The sequence below is a fragment of the Salarias fasciatus genome, chromosome 3, assembly GCF_902148845.1.
Source record: "Salarias fasciatus chromosome 3, fSalaFa1.1, whole genome shotgun sequence".
NCBI lineage: Eukaryota > Metazoa > Chordata > Actinopteri > Blenniiformes > Blenniidae > Salarias > Salarias fasciatus.
Genome location: NC_043747.1, coordinates 20,929,037 through 20,950,998, shown reverse-complemented (window position 1 = coordinate 20,950,998; position 21,962 = coordinate 20,929,037). Strand labels below are relative to the sequence as shown.

At 43.9% G+C, this 21,962-nt stretch overlaps 1 protein-coding gene across 1 annotated transcript; it reads right to left on the bottom strand.

The window, feature by feature from the left end:
* Positions 1 to 1,912: 1,912 nt before the first annotated feature.
* Positions 1,913 to 20,234, bottom strand: adisspb (adipose secreted signaling protein b). The gene is made up of 6 exons (XM_030088501.1): positions 20,000 to 20,234; positions 15,346 to 15,449; positions 9,456 to 9,601; positions 4,818 to 4,956; positions 4,072 to 4,197; positions 1,913 to 3,030 (listed from the first exon to the last, which is right to left on the bottom strand). The coding sequence occupies exons 2-6, from the start codon at positions 15,362 to 15,364 to the stop codon at positions 2,930 to 2,932; spliced, it is 531 nt and encodes a 176-aa protein (XP_029944361.1). The 5' UTR covers positions 15,365 to 15,449; positions 20,000 to 20,234; the 3' UTR covers positions 1,913 to 2,929.
* Positions 20,235 to 21,962: the final 1,728 nt, after the last annotated feature.

Sequence of the window (21,962 nt, the reverse complement as noted above, 5' to 3'; positions counted from 1 at the left end):
AATATAACAACGATTTAATCTCCAAGTCTGTTCAGCGTCATTATAATAAAAGTCCAAAAGGTTAAATGAACATTTCGTTTGAATTATTTTAAATGAACGTGCGAGTGTATTTCTTTCTATTCACTTTTAAATGTAACATCATCTGTTACCGGACGAATCGACCTGTTCATTAATTATAAACGAGTGTGATGTTTTCTCTTCCTCTTTGAAAACATCATTAATGAATTAATAATCATTAAGGATTAACTGTGGCTTGATTGAACTTTTATGACATTTTATAATTTTCTGTATTCATATTAAGCATTGAAAGTGAATTTAGGCCCGTATAAACGTTAAAATGGTGAAAATTTGCAGACAAGATTTCACATCAAGAGGCACACATGACTAAAATCACTATATAGTGGATAAAAACTGTCGAAAATTCAGCGTTAGGGTTTCTTACCATTGAAAATTTGTAAATATAACTATTACTGTTTGTCTGTTTTTTCATGCATATATATGTTTATCTATTTATTTATATGCAGCTGCTCTGTTCTCTTGTGCCACTATCCCATTTTATTCTATTTTCTAACTTTAGAGCTGCTGATGACTGTTTCCCGATGTGGAATTCATCAAATCCGATCCGATTCATATTCAAACTTTAAATTCAAATTGAATTGAGGTTTGGGATCTTTTCTGCTTTATATAACTTGAAGACTTCAAAAACATATTTTAGAAGTTGAAAAAGTGCTTGTTTGTCTCTTATTTCTGATTTCTGTGTCAGTTTTGTGTTGTTTTGTATGTCATGCAGCATTTCTGGTGTTTTTAAACCTTTCCACTCCTCCAAAAGCAGAACAAGATCAAATGTATGTTCCTATAATGGCCTTACAGTGTTTTGAAACATTTCACCTTCCATTGATAGCAGGATGAAAACGGAGGAAGTGAAGATAGGGAAAGTAAAAACTCCTCACCGTGTCTGCTGAGCTGCAGGCTCGATTGTGATGAGAACATTCTCCCAACCTGGACTTAATTTTTCCTTTTTAATCATCCAGTCCTACTGTAAACTCCACCCATGCGCTCCACTCTCTCTAAAATGCTCATAATCATATTAATATTTGGCGCAATGGACATAGAACAACCAAAACTCAGCTTATCAACTCTTTTTGTTTGATAAATAGCTGCAGGACGCCTGGATCCACACAGAGAACAATGTGGCCTCTCCACACTGAGCCAGCAGGTGGTGGGCTCAGGAGTCCTCCAAACTTTCTGTCCTGCTCAGCAAAAAACAACTCTGATCCACGTTCAAGGGCGAATTTAAACCAATATGAAAAAATCCGAATAACGCATTTCTGAATAGAAAAGTTGATTAAAATGCAGAAACTTAATTATACGGCAGTCAAAAAGTATGTTGCTTATTTTCCAGTAAAAATACATTCAATTTCTTTATTTTTTTGAGTGGAAAAATTAAAACTTAAATAAATTATCTGGGAAAGATAGTCAAATTTTTTATTAAAGTTAATTTAGTGAAAATATCTTTAGTAAAATTGCTCCGGAGATACAAACCAATTGAGAAAACTTAATTTAAGCCCTGTAGAGCTGACCTTACTCTGATAGAAAGACTCACAGAACTGGTTCCATAGAAAACTCATGTTTCTTCTCTTAAAAAATCCAAAAATAATTAATGAAAAAAATTAAAGCATAAAGCCCAAAGCGTTAATTTGAGGCAAAATATGATTCAACTTGCTCACAAATTCAGAAATACTTTAATTCTCAGGTGAATAAGAAGCAGATTTCTTTGGCCCGAATTTACCTGAAAAGAAGAGAAATGTTTGAACATTTTTTTGAGACACTCAGACTGAACGAAGAGTCTTTTGGGGCCGGTGTTGCAGTGAACACCGCCCCCTGGTGTTTCCCCCATGAACTGACAACAAACGACAAAAAAAAACAAAAAACTAATTTATTCAATCATTTATTTAACATTTAAAAAACACACACTCACACACACGAAAAAAAGGGAGCAGATATCGAGAAATAAACTGCTACATCCTTCAAAACAGTAACCCACCGAGAATTTCAGATTTATTCCAAGGAGGAGGACTTTGACCTGTTATTCCCAAAAATCTATTTAATCTGCACTAAACAAACAGCTCGTGATCTAATATGAAGAGAGTAATTACACACCGGACTGTTTCCTTTAAGGCTGGATGCATTCAAAGAAAAGAAAAGCAAAGAAAACACACGGAGTTGCGGGGCGGAAGCGGAAGGGAAGCGGCGGGAAGCGAACGGAACGGAACGTAAAGGCACTTTTACCACGCGCGTGTTTGAGAAAGGCTTCGCGAATTCAAGCAAAACTAAACGTTTCCGGATCCTTCCTCACGTGCTCTCTCTGCAGCCTTCCTGCTCCTCAAAGTTCATTCTAGCAAAAAGTTTAACAGAAAAAAAAAAGGTGGAGTTACCTGAGTACAACATAAAAGTGACCCTTGACCCTTTGAACTACACAGAACACTTAAAAATCTGGAGTTAGGAAGCTGGAGAAAGGTGATAAAGTTCACTGGAAACCAGCAAAGCCTCCTGCAGTGCTTTAGCTTGGCCTGCAGCGCCCCCTGGTGGATCGGCAGGAGCGTTACAGCACGTCATGAACACCAAGGTTTGACTTTAAAGCTTCTTTTAATCGGTACAAAGACGATTTCTCACTCACAAATCTACCAAACACACAGTCTGCGCGTGAGAAGAAGAGCGAAACGGAGCTGTGAAGCAGTATTTAATGTCATTAAAGTAAAGAAAAGCTATAGTTTCGGTTTGAATTCAGGGTGAAAATGTATGTTTCGTTTAAACTCTGAGGACTGCACATCTGTATGATGCATCAGTGGCGTCTGACTCATCGGGGCGTGCACGTCTCAGATTCTCAGGTGTGTTTCAGGCGAACATGGGAACAGAAGCGGTTTCACATTTAGTCGAATCCTTGCCAGTCACTCTGCTCGGAGTCGTACTCCAGCTCCATCCCGATGCAGCGGACGCCCTCCAGCAGCATGGGCGTGCCGTGGTGGCGGTCTGCAGGAAAACCAGAGAAATTCTATTAAATTCAATTTTCTTGTAATTGCATGTATTGTCTTTCCATTATAACACAAATACCATTCAGTCATGGGGAGTTGAACATTGGTCATACAGTCAGATTAAATAAAACTGCTTTAAAAGGCATCGTGCTGCAGCGCCGGGCGACATCTCTCCGTTTCCACACACTGATCTGAGTCCAAACGGCGGCGTAATCCTCCGATGTGGGTCTGATCCAGGCCTCAATTACACACAGACATCTGGACAGATGTTCAGGCCACGCTATGCGAGTAAAAATATCCACTCACCAACAACACGGCCACCACACACACACACTACTATATTTACACAGGCACAGCTGGAGGAGGCAGACACGCCCCTTTTACCTAATTCCCCATCTGCTGGCAGGAATTCTACAGTCCAGTTTTTTTCTCAGTGATTCTGATTTAAGCAAAGATGTATATTTATGACACAACAAACCAACAGTTAAAATCTGTTTCTATCAGACACTGGAGCAAAACAGCAGAGCTATTGGGCTATTTTGTCAGCAATAATATGATTGCTTCTTTTTTCCCCCCAATTAAAGGATTCTAAATGTTGTATTTTCTTACATTTGCATTTATTTTTTTTTTAAGAAATGCAGTCATACTCAAGCCGTCCAGCAGGCGGCAGCAGCGCAACACTGAGGAGGCTCAACCTTGACTTTATTTTTAAAGACAATGCTGGATCTGATCCCAGAACATTCAAACACGCCACACGTCCACCTCAGACACTGATTTAAAGACAAACCTGGAGAGAAAACTCGTGATGCTGGGAGATCTGACAGGAGAAGTGAATTTAGAGTGTGTTCTGTGTGTTTATGGGTGTTTCTAATCTATTGCTGCAAACTCAACATGATGAGATGAAATCTGACCTGTTTAAGTTCTACTCAGATGAAAACATGAGTTCATCAGATCTGTTCTCACTGATATTTAAAGCAGTTTTCAGTAAATATTCATTCAGCTCATGAGGATCAGGCGCCGCAGGCGGAAGGAGCCTCACCCATGACCCTGGCGTGAACTTTGACCCTGACGCAGACGTCCTCGTTGGTCTCGCTCAGCAGCAGCACCTCCTCACACAGAACGCCCTCCTGCTGGGCCATGTACTCACACGTGACCTTCAGCCCTCCTGCACGCACACACAGACACACACACACACAGTTTGTCCACGTTTCAACAGAGACAACAGAGTCAACATGAAGGAGAAAAGAAGCAGAAAACAGCTGACTGACATGCTGACAATCAAGACAAACATAGTAGCACACCTGTTCTCTCACACACACACACACCCAGAGGGGAAAGTAAAGGTCAGTAACCTGCTTCAGTTACAGGCACGTAGTGGAAATGACACCCAGAACATCACAGCAGGGGTTTTTATTTCATTTTCTTGTGGGTTTTTTTTTTTTTTGGCGCTCTCTCCTCGATCAGAACCGTCACACCTCGTCCTCGTTCTGAACAGCCGTTTGGATCTATTGCCAATAAAACACACTTCTCTTCTTCTGCCAGTCTGAGGTGAGATACCTGGCGAGTCTAAGCTTATTTCTAAAAAAAATACGGTCAGTTTCCAGTTCTAAACGGGGCCTGAGAACGGCGGCGGACTCCCTGGACCCATTCCAGCAGGTGTGCTTGATTTCTCAGAGATGAGTTGCTGCAATAACACAATCTGAGCCGCTTCCGCGGGCGTCCGGGAGCCGGAGCATCGCGGGACGTGCTCCTCTCAGACGTTAAGACAGGACTCAACAGCCTCACCTTCGGCGGCGGGGGAGATGTCGGTGATCCGGAGGTGGGGGCTGGGCACCGGCGCCGGACACACGGCCTTCCCCAGGGCGGGGATCTCGGGCAGCGTGAACACCACCTCGTAGCGGTGCTGCGCCTTCAGGAAGCCCACCTGGCGGAGACAGAGGGGGGTTTAGAGGGTCAGGTTGGGTTTGGTTTGGTTACCGTGGAGACAGAGGGAGGAAGCAGGCTTTTCGGCAGTGTAATTCCATCACAGGTTTATAGAGGGGGGATTTACTTTGTGATGAGTTTCCTCATCCTCTCCACTGCTCTCTTTCCTCCTGGACCGAGTTCACCAGCAGAAAACAACAAACGGAACGAGGGAGGGAGGGAGGGAGGGAGGAGGGGCGAGTCCAGAGGAGAGCGCAGGCGGCGAGAGACGAGCACGAAGCGCCTCGGGCGAGCCGCTCGGTTACAGGGGAGGGAGGGGGTGGGAACAGCCGGGGACCCACGCAGGTCCTGAGGCTGTCTGCTGGATCTCAGACGTCCGCTCTTCACCGATCTCACATCGTTTTGCATGTGGAGGGACGAGAAGTAGAGCAACCCCCCCCCCCCCCCATCACCTCAGCACATCCGCTGACCTTTAACCCCGCCCATCCCGACCTGATCTACGCTGCTCGGTCCGTTTCAGACAGCGGCAGCCGATCCCAGACGGTCCGCTAATAGAACTCATCTCAAAGTGGTTCACAGCGTCGGCCACGTTCTCCTAATGACGCCCGCCGGGAGGAACCCGGGAAGGAGGGGGGTCTCCAGGTCGACGCGTGAGCACGGGAAGGTCGGGGAATCGAACTACTAACTGTGCAATTCAAAATATTTGAGGAAAAAATGGCTGCTGGTGGTCGGCGCACACACAGATTACGACAACTCTGATTCTTTGTGCTTCAGTACATTTCTGGTTAAGAGTTATGATGCACTTATATCAAAAGCTATCTGTCCTAAACTGTGGACGTTTTTATTTACAGATCTACTGTAATTGATTAAAGCAGTTTTTTTTTTTTGCTTTTTTTAAAGGTGCAGTGACTGAAATGGAAAAAAAAATGCTAAAATAAACAATTTTAAACAAATTATAAAAGAAAAAAAACTGAATAAAATGGAAGGACTTTTAAAATTACAAAACAAAAGGTAAATGACAAAAAAATTAAAAAAGAAAAACGAATGAAAATAATTCTAAAATGACAAAATGGAAAAAAAATGCTTAAATCACAAAAAAAGAGTTGAAAATGAAAAAAGCTAAAACAACTCAATATTGTTGAAAAAAGATTTTTTTTAAAAACCTGCTTGTAAAAAGATAAAACGGTTTAAACTTCCTTTCTTGTGGCCATAAGACTCCATAACTCCTCCCTTTACACAGTGTTTGCTGCATTTTGTTTCATTTCATCCTTCCTATACCGATATTAAGCCTTGTTCACATGAATATTCAGTACTACCTATTTAATTGTTGCCCTGTCTTATTCGACATTCAACTCTCTGCTGATTTCAGTCTGTGTGGAGAAACGCTGAAAGCAGTTTCCTTCTCGGATTCTGAAAGTATTTTCAATCAGTTCAATTTGAATTTGTCAAAACTGTCTGAAAAATAGAAAAATCGTGATGAAAAGCAGCTGGAGATGTAATGAAATGTTCAAAATCCCAAAGTATGATTGTAACTTCATGAACAGAGATGCATTTTTTGTAGAAATGAAACTTCAGGAGCTTGATTAACTGTACTTTAAAGGTTAGACGTGTTTTGTGGCTCCAGAAAAAAAAATGTCACAAAAATGGCTTTTTTGGTCAAAAAGGCTGTAGATCCAGGTGCTAAAAGGTCAAAGGGCGCAGAACCATTGATGTGAGATAGCAGCGTCACAGAAAAGTCGTGTTTTCAGAGGTTACAAGCGTCGTTGCCGTGGAGACGGAAAACCAAAACGCAACTGAAAGAAGAACGAGCCTGAGCTCAAACCGGGGAGACTTTCAGTGTGAGGCGAGAGAGCGAACCACTGCCCCGCCGCGTGTCTCTCATATCAGCAGTCCTGTCCCAGATCTTAACGAGCGGCTCTGAAAGGAGGACGCAGACTCACTTTAACCCACTTTTCACGTCTGATTTACCAAAAATGTTGCAGCGAGGAGAGAAACCGGAGGCGACCGGATCGCATTTCAGGACACGAGGCTCCCAACTTTGGGGGTGAACAGCAGAGAAAGTGATGGGATTACTTGTTTGTGGCAAGTTGCAAACGCGCTAATTATGATGTGGATGCACATACACACACACACACACACACACACACACACACACACACACACACACACACACACAGTCTTGTATTTCTATCCTTGTGGGGACCTTCCATTGACTCCCATTCATGTCTAGCCCCTAACCCTGACCCTTACCCTAACCCTAACCCACACCACAACAAAGCCTAACCCTAAAGAAATGTTTTTGCACTTTTACTTTTTTCAGTAACAACAACATGGTCAAGAAAACACTGTTTCTCCTACTTAGGACCGGAAAAAGGTCCCCACAAGGCACGTCGTTCCACGTTTTGCTATCCTTGTGGGGACATTTGGCCCCAACAAGGATAGAAATACGAGAACACACACACACACACACACACACACACACACACACACACACACACACACACACACACACACACACACACACACACACACACACACACACACACACACACACACACACACACACACACACACTGTGCAGTAACCGTTAACCTGTGTGCAGATGAGCTCATTTCCTGCACCTGATCTCGTTTCCCAGTGGGGGGGTGGAGGTGGTGTGTGTGTGTGTGTGTGTGTGTGTGTGTGTGTGTGTGTGTGTTCATGAACTCGGTCTGTGGTTTGCTCTGACACACTGATCATTTCGTTTCTAAACGTTTGGCTCCTGCGCTGCCGCGGCGCCGACAGCTGCTCATTTCCATCCCCGCGCTCCGGCGTTTCAATCAGAAGCAAGTGAGAAGCACGAGTCCGCTGTTTCTGTGTGACTCCACCGCCCTCACACACACACACACACACACACACACACACACACACACACACACACAAACACACACACACACACGCTCAATCTATGTAAATAACCTTCATCAACGCTGGTATTCATACAGCTGTTGTGTGCATGCCGCTTGCGTCCCACACACTCCCACCTCCTCATCTTCGGTCTGCCTGCAAGGACTGTCAGGCCCCCCTCCCCCCCCTCCGTCCCCCCGCCTCCCGGCCGTTTCCATGGCGATCACACCGCCACCCCTTGTCTCTGTGATGAGGCGCAACGCCGGGCTGACAGCCTTCTGTGCCCACTCTCCTCCGAGTCTGAAGAAACACACACACACACACGTGGCGAGCGGGACGCTCTGTAACTGTGAAGGTCACGGCGGACGCCGCGGTTCGGCTTCAAGCTGCAACTTTTACCCAAACTGTCCCGGCTGGAGAGGCTCAGCGGCTCTGAGGACGACTTCAGAGGCGGGTCGATCAGCTGATCTCCAGCTGTCGGTGAGACACGAAGAGAAGGTCTGCAGGTGATCGCCGCCACGCCTAAACACGGCGCCGAAAACGCACCTTACAGAAAACGTCTGGGCTCGCTCATGCCGCTTTTCAGTATTCCTGTGTTAACGGGCGTCGTTTTCAAAACCCTGCCCTGTAAACGCAAAACTTTTCCAAGCTTGAAACACTGCCGCATTAACAGGAACTCATATAGGAGAGACTTCATATTATGATATACCTGCATGTACCACCTGGAACCACTAGGCGTCACTGTTTTACGACAGAACGTTGCTATATTAGCAAAAACAGCAGAATTTAAACAGAGAGAGAGCGTAATGGTGGTGCAGCTACATCTGGACACAAGAACAGGAGCATCTTATAAAGCTGTGCCATACATCTATGCTTTTATTTTCACAAATGATCCTTTCATTCAGGTGTTACTTGTATTCGGGAAAATCTAGATTTCAGCGTACAAAGACACCAGAAATAATTTTACACACAGTTTTTCCACTATGGCTCATTTCAACATCATATTCTACAAATATGTTGTGATATGTTGTGTCTTCTGCCTTTTCTCTTTTTATTTTTTTGCAAACACACAAAAAAAATCTGCCTTTTTTAATACTGACGTAAAGTTTTGATCAAATGTGACACAGAGGAAGACGCTATCTCGGCGCATGTTTTGGAGCGCCGGCCGCCTCCTCCGTGTGTTAAAGAGCCGAGGAGAGATGAGAGTTCTGATATGACCGGTAGTTGTGTTTGGCGGCCGATAGAGGAGATGAGGAGACTGGATGATTCGCCGATAAGATCGATCGGCTGAGATCATTCACTTAAACAGAAATCTGCAGAGCATTGGACAGTTAAACCAATTCCAGGGTCAGTAGATAGGAAAACAAAATAAACCCCTGTTTACAGGTTGATTCAGCCTCTCCTGCCTCTCCTGCGGCCCCCGCCTCGGCGCCACGCTCCCTCACCCCGCAACAATCGCCTCGAAAATCGAATTAGCGCCTCTGATGTGTCCATGAAGCAGACACAGGCCGGCCGATCGCCTGCGGGACAGACGCCGCAGAGCGTTTCTGATCCAGGAGGGCGAGCGGCGAAGCAGAGAACCGAATCCAAACAGAAAGATGGACCAGGACACACCTTGACCATGAAGTTCCCATCGTCCTCTGGGGTCACCATGACGATGGAGTCGTGCAGCTTCTCGTCGAAGTGAACGTGGGACGGCGCTCCGGCGGCGGGGGCGGGGGGCTCCTCGGAGAAGCGAACGCCTCCCGCCTTTGCACAACCTGGAAAAGAGCGCAGCGTCAGGAGAACACACACCACACACACACACCCGTAACCAATCGACCCTCAAACTCAAGACAAACACGCTGCCGGAACCTTCCAGAGGCCCGAGGATCACCGCCGTGTCCAAACACTCACGGATTACACGCTCGGCATAATATTTCCCTCTCGGGTTGCGTCAAACTGAGAGTCGTTGTTCCGTCCGGGCCTCGGCTCCCCGAGCGGTGGATCGGAAACTCGCTCTGCAAATAACCCCCTCCCGAAAAAAAAACTTCTCTGAGACAACAAACCGCCAGTTCAGATCTCTCCTCCGAGGGCCGATTTCACAGCATCGCTTTCCCAGAGCCTCGACCAAGAACAGGAAGTAGATTAAAACCCTGAACTGTCTTCAACACTCTTATTAATAACTCTAAAATCTAATTTCATGAAGTTATTTGATGCCTGCGGGCCCGGCTGATGGCTGAAGAGTTAATTCTTTTTAAAGTTTTACACAGTTTTCAGACGGAAGTGGCCGAGCCGACTTCGGTCTGGAGCCAACCCGACAGCTGAGGAGTCAAACTATCATCACGTTCGCTGGCAGAGACGTTCAGCCGCGCTTTAACTCCGGCAGCAGATTAAAAAAAAAAAAAAAAAAAAAAAAAAAAAAAGAAAAACTGACTTTTTCTGCCAAGTCACAGCAAACCTGATGAAGTTTGTACGATCTGTAATAAACTGCTGCGCCTACAGAGCAGATTTAGGAGGCAATGCTGAATTTTAATATCTCTGACGGCAGATTATATCGGAGCAATGATTCTCCTGGGAGGAGAATTATTGCAGCTGCAGTTTGGAATCTGAAAAACTCATAAGAGAGCTAATAAAAACCTGCATGTTTGGTTATAATAAACAACCCAGTTCGTATTAAGGCAGGGATGATGAAGTCGACGTTTAACCACATCCAAATACCGGCGCTACAGCAGGCGCAGGCTGAATTAGTCCAGAATTACTGGACCACATGGGCCCAGCTCCATTAAAAGTTTCATTCGGCCTCCCATCGTAGATTAGAAATCCCTGCCGTCGGCGATCTGGGTCACAGTAATGAGCTGCGGAGTTACGTCATGTTCAGCGTCTCTACACGGAAACACAAGTAAACCACGAGGAACGCCGCCGAGCAGAGAAACCGCGCAGGATTAACAATATCCCTGCTTACCGGAAGTGAAAGATAAGATGGATGCAAATTCAATTTATCAGCGCTGTGATCATCAGACGAGGTCAGCGGCTGAAAATGAGTTTTCTTATCTGTTTGCCTTTATTTAAATTCAATACATATTAATAAAAAACAAGTCAAAATATTCACCCTTTGACAAAAGTCATACTTAAATTAAAGCAGGTGAATCTTAAAGGAATACTCCGAAACTTTTGGACCCACGCCCTATTCCTATCACTTACAAAGTGAGATAAGCTCATGAATACCTTTTTTGAGTCTGTGCATCCAGCGGCTGGATCCCAGCTGTTAGCATCATAGTTAGCTTAGCTCAGCTGCTGGAGGTGACGAGGAAACAGAGCCGGACTGACGAAAGTGGACAAAATACTCCTTCCAGTGGTCCAGGGGACGGCGTATTAGCACGTGAAGTAAATCCGAATGGTTATAAAACATTTTAAAAGACGTGTTTTCTTTTCAATCCGTTAAAATAACGTTTTGATACACACAGATCTGCACAAGCAAAGTGCTCCGCGGAAGGATATACCGGTGCACAGCGGCTTCTACTGCTGTGCTCCCGTATATCCTTCCGCGGAGCACTGCGCATGCGCAGGTCTGTGTGTATCAAAACGTTATTTTAAAAGGATTGAAAAGAAAACACATCTTTTAAAAATGTTTTATAACCATTCGGATTTACTTCACGTGCTAATACGCCATCCCCTGGACCACTGGAAGGAGTATTTTGTCCACTTTCGTCAGTCCGGCTCTGTTTCCCATTGACTTCCAGCAATTGAGCTAAGCTAACTATGATGCTAACAGCTGGGAGCCAGCCAGTGGACGAACGGACACAAGAAAGGTATTTATTAGCTTATCTCACTTTGTAAATGATCGGGATAGTGCGTGGGTCCAAAATTTTCAGAGTATTCCTTTAACTAACTGGAGTACAGAGATAATACAGAAATTACTGAATTAAATGTGAAGAATCGACTCAACTTTTGAATATTTTACATTGGAATTTTGGGCATTTATGCTCATTTTTATTGTCGACAAGTGTATTTTTACAGCTCAAAGTTGCCTTTCATTTACAAAAGGGTCAGTGGAAGTGGTGCTACTACAAAAGAAATACAGAGGCATTCCGTAAAAAAATTAAAGGATGTGTGATATCTCGGTGTTAATATTGCCGTCGGCCAATATCGGTCATTTTTAACACACCAGCACTGATCCGATAAGTGAAAACTGGTCCGATATTAAATCTGATATTTATTTCTGTTCAGTAGCTGCTGTGTGTGGGTTAGGGCTGCTTTAAGTTGGGGTTCGGTCACAGGTTTGATATTTTAAATTTCACTAATTTTATAGATGTGAGTTGACGTGTATTGGTTGGCACTTGCAAAAAAAAAGATGAATATTTGAGGGTTTTTTTATATGGTGGCTTCATCTAACTATTTCAGTATTTGGATATCTATTCCAGCATTATGATTTAAGTAGGGGAATTGGCACTGTCAGAAGTGTGTTATCACTAAGTTTGATCAGTGAGAATGTGGTCAGAACTGGTTTTGATATTTCTGATTCACAGATTTGAGTTGAAATTGATTTAAATTGCAAAATCTTGTCAACGTGTATTGATTTGAGAGTTAACTGACCACAACTTTTAAAGTCAGACTCAAAATAAAAATGAAATTTCACTGCTTGTTTTGTATTTTCTATTTCAAAGTTGTGGGAGAAAAAAAACTTTCTTCATATTCAGTGTTTATATGGTATTTAGTGAGCAGAATCATCACAGAATGTTGTTTTTTCTATCAGTAATATCAATAATAAACCATCAGATATCAGTCAGATTGTTCATTAAAATGCTCAGATCCAGTGTTTGGTTCCAGGCGCTCTTCTGATTCTGCGATTCACTGCTTCTGGACCGTCTCATCTCGCAGCAGATGCTCCGCTCGGCTCGTCCTTGGCGAGCATCATGAAGGTCGTCACCACAACATCAGCAGCGTCTACACATAATAACCCTGCCGCAGACTCTGGAGGAGGAGGACTCCTTCAAAAACCTTCAAGGCCACGAGCTTCCTGACCACTAGGTGTTAATAACAAAAAGCAGAAAAGTTTTCTCTTCCATCTTCAGATTCCTTCATCCCTTCTCCTCCTTCTATCAATCTGCTCTTGTGAAAGCAGCCAGTAGGAATGTATAGGAGACCCTTTTCTTTTCTTTTTGGGGAGAAAACCCTCAATAAGGCGTCTTAAGATTGAGGTTAATCATCTAAATCACATGACGGCTCCGGTTATTTAAAGTTCCCACTATAAGAGGCTTTTAGTGTGAAGCCTGGAAGTTCATACAATAAAGCTCTTTGGGAGCATAATTACCGCCCGCTTGGCACATACGCTCACACTTAATTGCGAGCTTTCATACAATGAGGCGGCCAATCGGCGGCGGGAGCTAAAACTGGCGACTTCAGGAGTTGGATTCGCGTGACGACGGGAGCGGGCCGCCATTTCCCCTCCCCACCTCGACGCCCTCCCGGGAAGCTTCTGCGACAATAGCCGCCGTCTGTGAAGCCCCGGCGCACGAGGACCGGGACCACGGCTATCACGCCATCTGGTCTGAAAACCGCCAAGTCTCTCTCCCTTCAACCTGCTCCAGTTACCGATCACCTCCGCCGTGAACCGAAATCTGGAACTTCCACAACTCTAAATAGCCCGTCTCTCTCTCTCTGTAAACGGCTTCAGCTCTGCAAGACTCCTGCAGATTCTCACCCACTGCATCAAGAAGCCTCAAGTCTTTTGATATTTGCATAAAAAGAACTTTTATAATGTCACATCCAGCTGAAGGATTAACCTCCTGACACGACTATTACAGGCAGCAGTGGAGCCGTGGGCCGAGGCTCATTATCATAATGCTGTGACCTGAGGCTTTTAACACAGAGCGCAGGCAAAACCAGAGCAGGCAAACACACCTCCATTAGCCACCCAAACTGTGTATACACACACACAAACACACCACAAACACACACACACACACACGGCTTATTCCAGATTAATCTATATCATGGCCTAATCTGTCTGCAGCGCCGCGGCCTGAGGCTGATCCGGCCCTCCTGCCAGGTTTGAGTCTGAGGAGACGGCGTGCTGAGTCGGCAGTCTGGGAGAGCGGCGAGATGAGCTGCGGACGATCAGCTGCGTCATGACCAAACGGCTTTCTGTGTTTAACTTCAGCAAATCCTTCTCAGCCGAGCAACTTGTTGACTTCGGTAGTTTGGGATTAAGCAATTTTGTTAAAAAAAAGAAAAAATTTCTCTCTAAAATGACTCACTTTTATTCAAAACCAGACAAATAAGACAATACAGTCAATAAATAACTGTAAAATCTGAAATTGATCAATTAAACAGGCTAATTTTGTAAAGGGAGCTTGAAGTTAGCCTCTACTAGCATTTTATGCTAGCACCGTGCGTCGTTAGCATTTACTGTCATTTTCCAACCAAACTTTAAACTTTAAAAACATGGCAGTGGGTCGCAGCAGGAGCCCCTCCATTGCCCCAAACTCCTGACGCTGTCAAAACTTTATCTCAGCTTATCTTTGGTCCCAGACAAAGACATTTGTCGTTGACCTGGTTTCACAAAGCGGCGGAGGACCAGGGGTTCAGAACAAAGACAAACGATATCACCACCGCTCCCTCACAATCATTAGCTTTCGTCTGGAACGGCGTCTGCAAAAACACGATGTTCGATATACTTGGCAAAATGCTTTAAACCTACATAATAAAACCTTAACTGTTTTTCTTTTCGTCCACACCTTTCTGCCACGAGACCATAAGTCCACCTCGTCCTGTGAACGGCAGCAAACACTTTCTGTGACATTTCCGTCCAAACAAGCCTCATGAAAAACGCACTCTGGAAAATGTCAGCGACGGGATGTCAATACGGAGGATCCCCGAGCGCCGCCGAGTGACCTTAACCAAGACCGCCGGGTCTGGAAGGTGGTCTCTGAAGACGGCGAGCAGCCGTCCTCCACCGCGAAGCAGACCAACCTGGTTTTTGTGATAAAAACTCTTCCAGACATTTAGTTAGGAGGAACAAGCCTCTTCGTTTTCTGAAAACTTTTTAAAAGACTCGTCCCCTCGCTGAAGGAAATACTGCTTTCCTTGAACAATCAGTGTTTTCCACAGACCGAAGACACAAAGAGGAATCGATCTGGAATTTAAATCCAATTGATTATCCACTGAAGAACGCCTCCAGGTGGGTGATAAAGGCCATCCCATAAATTACAACGAAAACACTGCTAGGTTGTTGGGGTTTTTTTTTTCCCTGGGAAGGACAACGAGAGCTGCTAAGAAGAAATAACAGAAATGTTTTAAAAGGGAGGTCAGCGATAAACCTGCAATCCAGAGGGCTTCTGCTGGACTCTATAAATTCCCGCCGTTTCTATCTAAGCCTTGTTTCTTCACGGTGTTTCAGAGGAGCAGCAGTTTGCAACATTACCTGCAGACCCTCTTGTGTTCTCAATTATGAACTCTACAACTTAAAATGACAGTTAAAAAAAAAAAAACATAAATTGATCCTAAATGAGGGAACTCTTACTCTTCTTGGCAGCAGCCATGTGGCAGGGTTCGGTCTGGCAGTGACACACGTGGACGGGCGCCGTCACAGCCTCCTCATGGCAGCGGCCTGACCTCAGAAGGACCCTGAAAAAAAAAAAAAAAAAAAACCAACAAGTTAGAAAACAACGACAGAGAGACGCGTTCGTCAATGTATCCACGGAAATAGACAGAAAAAGAGGGGAAATGATTAGATCAACCGACCGGCCTGAGGAGATTAGAAGAAAAAAGTGTGTGTGTGTGGTGTGTGGGGGGGGGGGGGGGGGGGGGGGGGGGGGGGGGGGGGGGGTTACGCAACAGGGAAAATAATGGTGGAAATAAAGTCTGGTCAGAGGGATCTTCTGGGTCCGCGACCCTCGCTTCTCCACTATTTTCGTCCGGAGCACAGCTGTGCAGCACCAGTTGAACCAGCAGCGGCAGAGCCTCCAATTAAAGGAAAACAACAAAACAGTCTAAGAGGATTAGCTCTGGGGTGGGGGGAGCTGCTGCTTCGCACAGATGGAGAACATTTATCACATCTCTGGTGGGATTCTCATCACCGGCACGGGAGAGAATCGCACCGCGCCCGCGGCCCGTGAGCGAAAAGGAGAGCGGGCGGAGCGCCGTAATCCTCCGTCATGATAATGCTTCTGACGTTACACAACAGCCACAAACACATGTTCACTCGGACGGGTTCCTCCACGGCGGCAACTTTATGTAATGTTGAGAGGCAGGTGACGGCTCGACATTAAAACAGGAAGCCAGAGGAATCATTCCACCCCCCATTAGAAAGAAAGAGTGAGAGTAGAGCATGCAATCGTTTGCTCCAGTGACACAAAAGGAGGTTTGCTGGTAATCATCCGTATTATTGACACGCTAACACGCCTGATGGTGTTTCTGGGAAAGCGTGATTGACTGGAGAGCTGTGAATTCTTTCTGTGATCATTAACTCTACAAGAGAAAACCCCAAAAAATCCCATTCTCACATGATGATTGTCATTACTCTGAACTATATGGGACTGTACACATTTGGACATTAACCAGTTTGGACAGTGGGAGGAAACCTAAGTTTTCTCGTCAGACAAATTTTGCAAAGAAACACACCGACTCTCAGCAACAAACACCAAGCATGGCGGAGGCAGCAACATGAGTTGGCGTTCCCTCACCGACTCCCCTCTTTAGGGCTCTTTTCCACTGGCTGCATTATGGATCCGGCTTAGAGCTGCAGTGCAAGATTATGTCACACGGCAGGAGCTACAAGTATAGATGTATGGCCGTAGATTTGTATATGGACAATAGCATTAGCCTCTATTGAGTAAATCAAGTCATAAATAAAATGCATCCAGTGGAAATACAGCCGTTTATGTCAGTGGGGGTAATGCTAGTAGAAATATATCTATGCTCGAAGCTCCTGCTGCGTGACGTAAGATTTCCCTGCGCATCCGTTCCCTTACCGACTGCACCCAGCTCCAAATCTTATTTATCATCAATGACTATAAATACTGGTGGACAAGCCGACTCTCAGCCGGCGTACAAAAGCAGGAGCCTTCAAAGTGAACCACAGCTGTGTGAAAACTATGAGTATGAGTAAAACTCACTTTTTTGAAGGTGCACAGTCAGATTCTGGGTCTGAATCAAACTGTTAAACAGGTCAGTCGGTAAGAATCGTTCATAAACGTTTCAGATTCGGCCCAGCCTGACCTTTCACCCTGTCGCTCTTTGAATTCCGAGATCTTTGATGTATTTTTCTACCAACGCCTGTTTGACCCTTTGAGGTTTAGACTTCCTCCCTCTGGTTCGAGCAGAGCTGAAGAGACGGAGGGTGGAGGAGAGCGACAGCTCAGCGTCTGAGGAAGGAAGGGCGTTTGTGCCACAGAGAAACTTCCAAGTGTCGGGTCCTGCGAGAGGATGATCCACTTTTTAACGGTGAAACATAAAACGCCGCGGCTGTTTTGAGCGCCGAAGTGGGTCGCTATGATTAGAGGAGCGCTGATGGGATTCGAGAGCGCCACACGCCTCCAGCTGTGAAATCAGTGGTGTGACACATAAGGTGGGTGTGATTGGACGGAAACAAAGCAGCTTTGCAGAATCTCACCGGCTTACAGGTGTTCACTTCAACGCATTTGGTGATTTAGCGCCACGTCGACCGGGCCGGGGCTCAAAGCCGCGTCCTCCTGCTGTAATTGGAATCAATTGGGCTTGTTAACTTCATCTAAAAGTACGATTTGATGATCGGATCTTGAACTAAATTCACAGAAAGGAAACTTGCAGAGTGTGATCGGTGGGATTATGGCACAATCCACCGGGAAAATCCAAAATCCATCTGGACTCCTTGAACTAGCACGCCGTGCACGCTTTGGAACGGAACGACTGCAAGCGTCACGAAGACGCTGATGGACTCGGCGTGGAAAGACCAGACCTCCTTCTCACACGGCTTAAACCACACTGCAACGCCTGCTTTAATGGTTTTCAAGCTAAATTAAATCAAAAAACAATCATTACCGCTGCACGGATATCACTTTTTTAAAGGACGAGCACATGTAAGAGGACAATACTTTTAGCTATTTGCCAATAGTGAATGCCGATACAAGTACTTTTTAAATGAGCCCAATTCATTGTGCAAAAGCATTGAAGAATGTCCAAAAGTGCAGACATCGCCTGTGCTGTCCTGTGTACCTGCAGACAACATGACGTTAACCTCGCCGGGTCACGCTGGGGCTCTTTTTTTCTTTTTCCCCAGTGCAAGTAAGAGTACCTCATGCAGTATCATGGTGTCAGTGTTGGTGAATATCTAACGGACAGTTCTCGAAACATTGCCATGTAAACGTGAAACTTTACTGAAACAAAAACACAAACTATGCCTCTTCACCTGAGACATTGTGTAAATGGGGCCTGATGCAGTAATTATTTTCATTTCGCGTAAACACGGTGATAGATGAGTGAATTTTGGGCTAGATTGCTTGTAAACCTCCTTTAATGCACTTTCTCCTCCTCTTCCTGCCCTCCTCCATTCTCCCTCTCTCTGGAGATAGAAGTTTGTGATATAACTGTTTTCTTACTCCGCCTCATCTGCGCTGTGTGTTTTGGCCTATAGTCTGATGTGAACTTGATGTTTGTTATTCTTCTCTCACCTTCACAGGATATTAAAGAAAGGGAGGCGAGGGACGGGCGGGCGGACACATCACGCCTCCTCAATGGACAGGTGGAAAAAAAACCACAGCGGTCGAACAATGTGTCATGATGGATTTAAGAGCAACACAGACTGTGTGCAATAACACATTTAATCATCTGTTTGGCGTCCGTGCGCAACGAAACGGGGAGTATATTTTTCCCCAGCAGTGTGCAACAACAATGAGCAGGATATTCTCTCAGGACAGATATCATTTTGACACTTTCTTTCCTTATAAGATACCAAGAGTCTCTGCAGCTCACTGTACATGTTTTATCTGCACCGTTTCCCTTTATTACACTTTCTTCTTGAAAAGCTGACCCTAAGAGTGATGCACACAAACTGCCATGTAATCTATTCTTCTCTTTGTCGTTTTCTGACTGCTGCAAAAAGCTTCCAGCTCTGAATCTGGATCTGAGAGTTTCCTCCTGGTTAAAAAGGAGCTTTTACTTTCCACTGCTGCCAATCCTCATGTGGGATTATTGGATTTTGGGACTAAGTTGTAATTTTTTTTTTTTTTAAATAACCAAAGCTAAATTGAAAAGAACATAATCAAGTTTGAATTTGTTCAAATGAATGTTTTAAGGCTTGAGATTGATTGTTTTGTTTTCCTTGTAACTCATACTTCCAGATCACTGCAATTTCACACGAGAATGAAATTTAAATTGCTTCGATTCATATTTCTGCTTTATTTTCACATGGATTTTAAAAAAAAGATGTTGCTGAATGTTTGCTGAGGTTTTTCTTCTGTTTAGGGCGTCACTGAAATGTGTACATCTTTATTTATAACAGAGTGCAAGACAGATTAAAGTACAGAATACAGTCTTTTCAACATGTAAATCACACAGGTTCAGTTAACACCAGTTTCATTTAGTCAAAAATCAGGTGTGCAGATGTGTATGTATGTATTTGATCACCTGCTGGTGAGTTGATCATTTCAATACAGTTTATTTTTTTTCCAATTTTGATGCAAGTATCATCTGCTTATGAGTTAACCAACTAACACAAACTATTCATTAGTTTAAAACAATAATTTAAAAGCCTAAAATGAGTTTAAAACTTAAAGGATTTCTTGTATTGCACTCAAATTGTGTTTTTCTCTGTTCACTGGCAACTGAGTTCAGTGATCAACAAGCTTTAACCGTTTCCTTCCAATTAAATCACGTTAAATGTAGTCTGCGTGCAATGATGGGGGGAGAACCCACAATGAACGCATTGAGGCGAATAAAGCCACAAACAAGACATCATAACACAACAATAAAGTGAGTGAGATGGAAATATGAGCTGCAGTGACTGAACAAAGCCTGCATTGTGCAGCAGGAACACACAGTGTCTTCACACATTACTCAAACTACTGCTATGAACACACGTCGCAGGAAGAATACAGGGTATACTAGAAGAAATGTTTTGGGGTTTTTTTTCTATGTGATCAGATGTTTGGTATTTCCTGTTCGAAAGTTGGAAATGGGTTCATTGAGGCAGAACTTACCTTCCTGCGAGGACATCAGACAGAATCTGCACATCAAGCTGAAAGAGCGGGCGTCGGTTTTTGGAGATCTGCTGTTAGATACGAGCACTAAAGGATGAGAAACAGGTCCGAAGAGGAGTAAACTGCAAGAGCCGCACTCTCGTCTGCTCTCTGGCTGCTACACACTTTCTCTGTGGCACAATTTCCGCATTTGGTCACGTGGTGTGGGGGTGTTTCGCTCCTTTTTTTTCCCCGCCACCTGTCTTCTCTGCAGTGACAAGAAATGGTGATTATTATCCGCTGGCTTCTAACAGACCAGCTGCCTTTTCCTTCCTACTGTCGCCACAGCCGAGGAATAAAACGAGCACAGACGGCCCGTTAAAGCCGCAACTCGCCTCTCGCCTCGGTTATCAGCGATGGAAGAGCGCCATCTGTCGGTTTCTCTGCGCAAGTGAGAGCGCTCTTCTGTACATGCAACAGCCTCGCTTTAATCTGAAAAGCAAATAGCATCACACAAACCCAACCACTGTCCATTTTAAAAAGTAATCTTCAAACCTTTTTTTTTTTTAATTCCGTGGCTTTTAATCCACTTTGAGAGTCTGCTCCTGTTTTAATTGTTGCTATTTGTTGTTTTCATTGTATTTTCTTGTCTCTTTATGTACAGTTCTTTGGCTCAGCTGTGTTTGTTCATGAAGTGAAATATGAATAAATGATTAGATTTGAATATTTTTATTGACATTTTAATTGTACGTTTTTTAATGCATAGAGTGCCAAGAATGCACCTTTACAGCAAAAACTCCACCTTTTCCACAAGAGTACGTAAAATTAAAAAAAAACAACAACAACAAAAAACTGTCTTTTAAGGACGATGCTTTAAGAATACAAATCTGGAGACTTTGCTGATGGAGTTAGAGGAGGGAAAAAGAAAGTAAAAACAGATATGTTTAAATTGTTTACTGGAGATTCTGCAAGTAAATATTTGTTTTCGTCTTTAAAAAGTGTTCTATTTTTATTTATTTTATCAAAAAGGACGCACTTGAACGTACTTCCGGTCCATCATTGTATTTCCGCCTCTAATTGGTGAAAAAAACTGAGAAACAAAATATTTTTCTAAACAAATGAAGGAAAATATACAGTTTTATTGCAGTGAAGCAGCATAATTACAACGCTGATTAAATATTAAGGAATTTTTAACATTTTTGGTAATAACGAAACTGCGCACCCCTCAGAAACACTCAGATGGACTCTCCCAGACAAGCATGGCGAAAGATTTTAGCACGGTTATATGCAACACGAAGCCTCGATTTTTTTTGTTGTTGTTGTTGTTTTTATGTCCTTTCTTCCTTGTCGGCAGTTCGGTTAACCCATCCTTTGACAAACCCTTTGTTTTTTTTCGAAAATGTGTTCGAGTTTAAACATTGACCCAACGGGGATTAATTATCGAGTGAAGAGCGACGGGCTAGCTAGCGGCGTCAGCGAAGCAACACGCTAAAGGTAAGAAAGTGGCTAAGTTTATAACTGTGAAAGTCTGTCATTTACCAAAAATACTCATGTTAACGTGTCTGTAATAACTGGATAATTAACTTGTAGCCGTGGGCTGCCAAGCAATCACAGCTTTTTTTTTTTTTGTTTTCTCCATTTTTTTCCAACAACATACAACATTCAGAGCATCCAAACATCTTAGATGCAATGTAATACTCACTTTTAAGCCAACAACAATAACAGCAGTGCTACTGTTTTATTCACTGAATCCAACATATTTATATATATTTATAGTAAGGTATCTGAATGCAAGACACTGAATATGTATGGTTCACATTTTGATTGCAGAGACTCTTTGCATTTCTAATTTGTTCGAAGAATTGTGCAAAAAAGAAAAATATACACCCTTAATTACAACAAACATAAACTCAGTTCGGGTAGAGCTGTGCACAGCTGTAACAATATTGCAGTACATTTCGAAGTTGAATATAAACAACATACG

Excerpts from the sequence above, each read along its gene's own strand:
- adisspb (XM_030088501.1), bottom strand. Across the intron at positions 4,957-9,455 it reads ATGGGAACTTCATGGTCAAG|GTGGGCTTCCTGAAGGCGCA; the intron begins GTGTGTCCTGGT and ends TGTCTCCGCCAG. Across the intron at positions 3,031-4,071 it reads AGTTCACGCCAGGGTCATGG|ACCGCCACCACGGCACGCCC; the intron begins GTGAGGCTCCTT and ends GTTTTCCTGCAG.